Raw genomic sequence first — 7,100 nt, 5'->3', positions numbered from 1 at the left:
TACACTTTCTCTTGCTTAATTGATATATGCCGATAATTGCATAGTTTGGTAGGGTGCTCTTCAATTTCATATCTCTACTTCTCGTATGTGTTGTCATCAATCACCAAAAAAGGGGAGATTGTAGCATCTAGGTCCCTAGGTAAGTGGTAAGAGTTTCGGTGATTAATGACAACCGTATCATTGTGACTAACATATGTGTTTTGAACGGTATCAAAGAAAAAGAAAAACTTAGTTCACAATGATGCTTTGATTCTCTTGACCCTTTAAGCGCTTATATGGACAATCAAAGGACAAGTGCATGAAGATTAAGGATCTTCTAGTTCTAAGTGTCACAAGAAGATGAAGGACACTTAGAGTAGTATAGGTTCTATTTCTTTTTAGTCTTTTGACCGTACTATAAAGGGGGGTTAAGAGTTGTAGCTTGACCTAGGTGAGTCTAGACATAGTTGATGCACACTTGTGAATTTCTAGAGCTAGGTAGCTCATACAAGCTTTTGGTTGAGTGTCCAAGAAGTTAGAACTCAACATTGTTTGAATTGGATAAATTCAGCGAAAATTCAACACACCGGATGATCCTCTGTATGAAGAGTGTACTCACCAGAGTTTATTTTGGCCGAGGTCAGCAGAATTCTTTAGCTTGATCAGGATGGTCCGGCGCCAAAATTGTTGTTAGCACCGTAGCATTTTCCTAAGAGTTCTTAGTTGAAAAAATGTTGAAGTCCGCGCCGGATGGTCCGGCGTTCGAGTGGTGAGATCGTCGGAGCAATCTTTGCAGTGCAGTCTCGGCTTGATTCTACACGCCGGATGGTCCGGCGTACTGAAGGATAAACGCCGGATGATTTTATACAGAAAGGTTGCAAACTATGATCTGGCCGATTTCAATGCGCCGGATGATCCGGCGTTAGTCCGGATGAAACGCCGGAGCTTTAACGGCTAATGGAACAGTTAACGGATATTTTGTCAGGGGTATTAGCACCGGATATTCCGACGTGGAGAGAGTTATTCACTCCGGACCTTCCGGCGTTAAGAAAAATTCTGGGTTGTTAGGCAACAGCTAATTCTTGATCCTTAGCCTATAAATACCTACTCATTTAGTCTTATATGATGCTCTTGCGACCCTGTAGCAGCTCATACACTTGGTGTGTCATTTAGAAGCAAGAGAGAACACTTGTGTTAATTCCAAGTTCTTAGTTGAAGATTAAGGACATCTTTAGTGTTTGGAGAGTAACAAGTGTGCAGCTAGCTATTGTCTAGGCTTGGTCTTTGTTAAGTGAAGCTTGAAGCTTGTTACTCTTGGTGTTGGCAACACCTAGACGGTCTTGGTGATCGGAGGTGTTCTCGGTGAGCTTTTGGAGGACTTGTGGGAGCCCCGGGAAGAGATGATGTACTTGGTTTGATGCCTGCCAATCCGGAGACGGAGAAGGGGCAATCAAGAGGGAGCACTTGAGTCTTGGTGACTTAAGGGGGAGCTACATCCTTGGTTGATGCTCCAACGAGGACTAGAGGGAAGTGCCAACTTCTCGAAATCTCGGGAAAAAAATTGGTGTTCTCTTCTCCAACTATTTACATTCCCGTATTTTACTTTGAGTATCTTTGTTCTTGCTAGTCTTTCTTTACCGTTCTCTCTCTTAGTTATTTTGTTTGTTTAGTTGCTTTGTCCTAGTTTAAATCACGTAGTTGCATTCACTTTTATATAGGCTAAGGTTGTTATTTGTTTTAGAAAGCAGTAGAAATTTTAATTAGCGCCCAATTCACCCCCCCTCTTAGGCCATTCGATCCTTTCACCTCCCCACCCCGAGTCGCTCCGCCAAGCGCCGCACCTCCCTGCCCTGAGCCGCCCTGCCGGGCGCCCAGCCCCATTGGGCCATGAGTTGTCGTCCGAGCGTCGAGCCCCGTCTCTCCCCACCCCGAGCCACATCGCCGTTGCGAGCCCCGCCCTGCGTTGCCTCCACCGCCCAGCCCTTCCCCGCCCCACCGCCGACGAGTAAATAAGTATATCATTGGGCAACAGGCTCGGTCCACTCTCTTCACCCGCGAGTGTTTACGGGTATACTCACGACTGGAGCAAAGTATGAATAAGTACTACTCATACCCATCTTACTCTTATCATCACTAATTTTACCCTAAGTTTCCAATAACCTGGTTATTCTTAGTCCAGAAAAAAAATGTTTTTTCTTCTTTTTTCCTTTTATAATCCAAAATGAAAATGTGTGCATTTTGTGCGGTAACCGCTAGACCATAGCCCTCCGCTCCCAGTGTCCCATCCTCGCTGCCCCCGCCGCGCCCTTCCCTGGCGGCGCCGGCGCCGGTAGCCATGCTCCTGGTCCAGAAACAACACGTCCCCCTCTCCGTCCCACCCCGTGCGACGGTCGCGCTCCTCTCGTTGCGACAACAATGCCGTCTCCCCACGACCCGACTCTCCACCACCACCGCCGCCGCTGGCAGCTCGGCTAACCGCGCCCCCTTCGCCGTCGAGGACTACCTCGTCGCCACCTGCCACCTCACCCCGGCGCAGGCCCTCAAGGCGTCCAAGGTCCTCTCCCACCTCAAGTCCCCCTCCAGGCCCGACGCCGTGCTCGCCTTCCTCTCCGGCCTCGGCCTCTCCGACACCGACATCGCCGCCACCATCGCCTACGACCCGAAACTCCTCTGCTCCGAGGTAGAGCGGACGCTAGCCCCGCGTCTCGCTGAGCTCCGGGACCTCGGCCTCTCCCCGTCCCAGATTGCTCGCCTCGTCCTGGTCGACCCCGCCCGCTTCCGCCGCCCCACCGTCGTCTCCAAGCTGCAGTACTACGTCCCCCTCTTCGGCTCCTTCGAGAACCTGCTTCAGGCCCTCAAGAGCAACTCCTACCTCCTCAGTTCCGACCTCGAGCGGGTGGTCAAGCCCAACGTCACGTTCCTGATGGAGTGCGGGCTAGATGCTTGTGATATTGCCAAGCTGTCCCTCCCCGTGCCGAGGCTGCTCACCACCAATCCGGAACGCGTCCGGGCGATGGTAGTGCGCGCCGAGGCTGTTGGTGTGCCCCGTGGCTCTGGGATGTTCAGGCACGCGCTGCTGGCCGTCGCGTTCCTCAGCGAGGAGAAGATCGCCGCGAAGGTGGAGTTCTTGAAGAAGACATTCCGGTGGTCGGATGCCGAGGTGGGCATTGCGGTTTCCAAGCTGCCGTTGGTGCTGAAGCACTCCAAGGACCGGCTGCGCCGCATGTCGGATTTCCTGATCACCCAGGTCGGGTTGGAGCCAGAGTACATAGCTCACAGGCCGGCATTGCTTACATATAGCTTAGAGCGCCGTCTCATGCCCCGCCACTATGTTGTGAAGTTCCTTAAGGCAAATGGATTGTTGGAGCACGACCGGAGCTACTATACCGCTGTCCAAGTGAGCGAAAATGTCTTCATGGAAAAGTTCATATGTCCTTACAAGGAAGCTGCACCAAGCCTCGCTGAAGACTATGCTGCAGCTTGCAGTGGGGAAGTGCCCACTCTATTCATGTTTCAGGAATCGAGCATGCTCGGCTTGTCAAGTGTTTAACTGTTTAGTGCACAGCAATGTTTTGACACTGAGCAGTAAGCTGGTACTTATGTTTCAGTCTTCTTGCCTAAATATAGTGTGTTTGCTAAATGCTGGTTCAGTTGTGGCTAACACCCAATGGAACTGGTTTTTTGATTCCTGAATCCTGATTGTAGACTTGTCTTCTGGTAAAGAAGATTGGCATAGTTATGACCATGACTAGATTTTTCTGTGCTCTGTATTAATCAAGTTGACTCAAACCTTCATCATCTTTATTATTGCTAACAATTTCACAAGTATGTACTGGTTATAATTTTTAAGTTTATATATATACTCATGACTCGATCTATAGTTGATCCCGTGTGTGTGTGTGTGTCTATATATATATATATATATATATATATATATATATATATATATATATATATATTGTTTATATACTCCTAGGTGTACATACTCCCTGCCTATCGGTCTTGCAGTCATGCACCCGTTCTGAAACAGAGCTGCTGCCGATAAGTGTTTGAAATCTGAAAAGTTGTTGAGATATGTTTGTTGGGCGCATATGCAGAGCCGCCGCCGCCGCCGCCTTCTCGGAAGTTTCCATCTTTTTGGGCCTAGTTAGAATAAACTTTACTCAGTTTTCAGAATGATGCTAAAGACATGTCATGAATCATGACACAGAGTGAGGGCATATGGAGTTCTCCCTGTGCACTTGCACTGCCATCCTCTGATGCTTCATTTCTTTCAGAAATCTCAGAAGATGAGCACTCCCGGTGAATAGATGAGTGCTTCTGCTTAAGATCACTAGAGATTGGAGGCTTGTGTAATGCAATTCGCTGATGAAACGAGAACAGTGTAAAACAAGAAAGAACAAAGCAGAAAGAACAGTATTATGTTATTTTCCATTAACAGTTTTGCTATGTTCCGCTTTGATGCCAATTTCGTCCAATGTGGCTAGGGTTCGCAATCCTTGGTTCGAAAAGAAAATATAAGGAAGCATTTGATTTAACACAATAATCAATCCACCGTCTTTCCATCTGTAGAGGTATGAGGCTTTTCTTTTTTCTTTTTCTTTTTTAATTCAACAAATATATTGTGAGGATTACTATATGGGCCTTACTGCCATTTGTTGGGTAATTTGCAAGTGCAAAGCCTGTTCTGAGAACAAACTGATAGGCATCTGTTTGAGCTCATCTTCCAAACTTGCAGTTCTCTTCGCTTTTGTGCAGGATATATTGTGAATTCAACGGATACATCATCATTGACTTGCAGATTTCTTTGCTTTTGTGCTGGACTAAAAAAGTACCCCGCTCAGTAATTCTTGGTGAAGGGGTGATCCAGTGCCTCCAGACGGAAACGCAAGCAGCTAAGGGCACTCTTGCTGCTCCACTGGGTCTCTCCCAGCACCTGATGAAGATGGATCAGCTGCTGAAGATACCTGGAGACCTTGGCTTGATCTTCTTTCTTTATGTTGTATGCTTGTTATGCTGGTTTGTAACAGTTTGTGTTTATACTTATGCCGTCTTCTTCCTGGCTTTGTTGGTTCCAGGCGGCAGAGGGCTTCAGGGTTTTGCTATTCTTATTCTGTATCCATGTGCTCTGAACTACTTTTGTTATGAATGATGGAAAATGGTTAATACTCGGTTGGAATTTTTTTTTTATTATGAGGCCTTTTAGACCCGGTATGAAATTATTTATTCATGCGAAGTGCATCGTTGTAACATCTCACAGAACGTGGTAAATCTCATACATCCCCTTTATCCAGAATTATCCATCTCATTTTGGATTTTCAGTGTGTTTGATGAAATTTTAAGCTCCGTGGCACTCCAGATGTTAATTTTGACAGGATCCCAGCATTTTAGGGTTTGCTGGTCAAACAATTTGTGGATTTGCCATTTGTTCCATTTTATCAACATTTACCTCTTTTGGGCAGAATCAGAGGATTTTAAAAAAATAAATGGGTGGAAATATCTGTAAATTTCTAGGACGAGCTGAGCCCACCCAGCAGTGAGGTAACACGCTAGGCCACTTGGGCTTAGGGTTTTAAAATATGTCGGTAACCACTAGATATTCACAGTTATTGATCAATTCGCTGCGGTTCGCATTCAGAAATTGACCAATTTTTGATTAAATGTAAATTCAAAATTCAAAAAATTTAAAAATTTGACAAAATTTGATCGATTTTTATTGAATTTCACTAAATTACTATGTAAAACCGTGAATATCGAAGAAATCGCGGGGCCCGGTAATCGGTCTTCGGGAGAAAACGGAGTGCGGGAGGGAGAAACCCTACAGGGGCTCCGGTTCGTATTTCCTACCCACCGCAGCCCTGCCGGCCGCCGGCCAGCACTATGCTCTGCCTCCGAAAATGCATCATTTCGCATCTCCTCTCCCCATGCCATCCCTCCGCCACCACCCTCCACCCCCTCAGCACACTCCACCGCCTCCTCTCCGCCACCGGGAACCCCTTGGCCGCCGAGGATTACCTCGCCGCCAACTGCTACCTCTCCCCGGCGCAGGCCCTCAAGGCCTCCAAGAAGATCTCCCACCTCAAGTCCCCCTCGAAGCCCGACGCCGTCCTCGCCTTCCTCAGCGGCCTCGGCCTCTCCCGCGCCGACGTCGCCACCGTCGTCTCCAACGACCCGCTCTTACTCTGCGCCGACGTCGAGAAAACCATGGCACCCCGCATCATCGTGCTCAGCGACCTCGGCCTGTCGCGTCCTGAGATCGCGCGCTTCGTCCTGACCGCTCAAAAGCACTTCCGCACCAGCTCGCTCCGCCGCAATGTTGACTTCTGGCTCCAGGTTTTGGCTCCCTTGATAAGCTCCTGCATGTCCTCAAGGTCAGCAACGGTCTCCTCAGCATGGACCTCGAGAAGGTGGCCAAGCTCAATCTGGCACTCCTTCAGGGATGTGGGATAAATATTTCTGAAATTCCCAACGCGTTCATGTCTCGGATGGTCGCCGTGAGCACTAACCATCTGCAGGAAGCTTTGGCACGTGTTGGTGAGTTTGGAATTGAGCAGAACTCTTCGGTATGCCCTCGTGCGCTTGCAACATTTGCAATCCTCAGCCGTGATAAGCTCACCAAGAATATGCAACTTTTTGAGAAGCTTGGATGGTCAAGGGATGATATATCATCAGCCGTGAACCGGACACCTCATATCCTGGGTTTGACTGAGGGAAGGGTTCGAAGAAGTTTGGAGTTCCTGATGGGGGAGGTTCGGTTGGAGATACCGTACATTGCACAAAGGTCGGTGTTGATGATGTGTAGTGTTGAGCGTCGGTTATTGCCGCGGCATTGGTTGATGAATTTTCTCAAGGAAAGGGGGCTGCTGAATGCCGAGTATAGCTTATATTCTATTGCTGTAATGGGCGAGTAGAAATTTCTGCATAGTTTCGTGCATCCTTATGAGCAGAGTGTTTGAGGCCTTACTGCCGGTTATGCTTCTTGCTGTGCTGGAAAATCCCAGTTGGAGCTGCTATGAGAGACAGCAGAAGAAAAGAGAAAAAACCGACACTGTATTTGAAGGATGGTTTTAAGGTTTGTCATCCTCATGGTTCATTCTTGCATTGTTTTTACATTTTATCTA

At 47.8% G+C, this 7,100-nt stretch overlaps 1 protein-coding gene and 1 pseudogene across 1 annotated transcript; both read left to right on the top strand.

Moving 5' to 3' along the window:
- The first annotated feature begins 2,220 nt into the window (after positions 1-2,220).
- Positions 2,221-3,730, top strand: LOC133926530 (transcription termination factor MTERF4, chloroplastic-like). The gene has a single exon (XM_062372511.1). It carries the CDS (start codon positions 2,315-2,317, stop codon positions 3,527-3,529), a length of 1,215 nt encoding a protein of 404 aa, XP_062228495.1. The 5' UTR covers positions 2,221-2,314; the 3' UTR covers positions 3,530-3,730.
- A 2,110-nt stretch (positions 3,731-5,840) lies between these two features.
- LOC133925826 (uncharacterized) lies at positions 5,841-7,100 on the top strand (annotated as a pseudogene).

The sequence above is a fragment of the Phragmites australis genome, chromosome 8, assembly GCF_958298935.1.
Source record: "Phragmites australis chromosome 8, lpPhrAust1.1, whole genome shotgun sequence".
Lineage (NCBI taxonomy): Eukaryota > Viridiplantae > Streptophyta > Magnoliopsida > Poales > Poaceae > Phragmites > Phragmites australis.
Note: the sequence above shows the minus strand (reverse complement) of the source record. Positions and strands in the feature narration are given on the sequence as shown.

Excerpts from the sequence above, each read along its gene's own strand:
- LOC133926530 (XM_062372511.1), top strand. The coding sequence starts at position 2,315 with ATGCTCCTGGTCCAGAAACAACACGTCCCCCTCTCCGTCCCACCCCGT.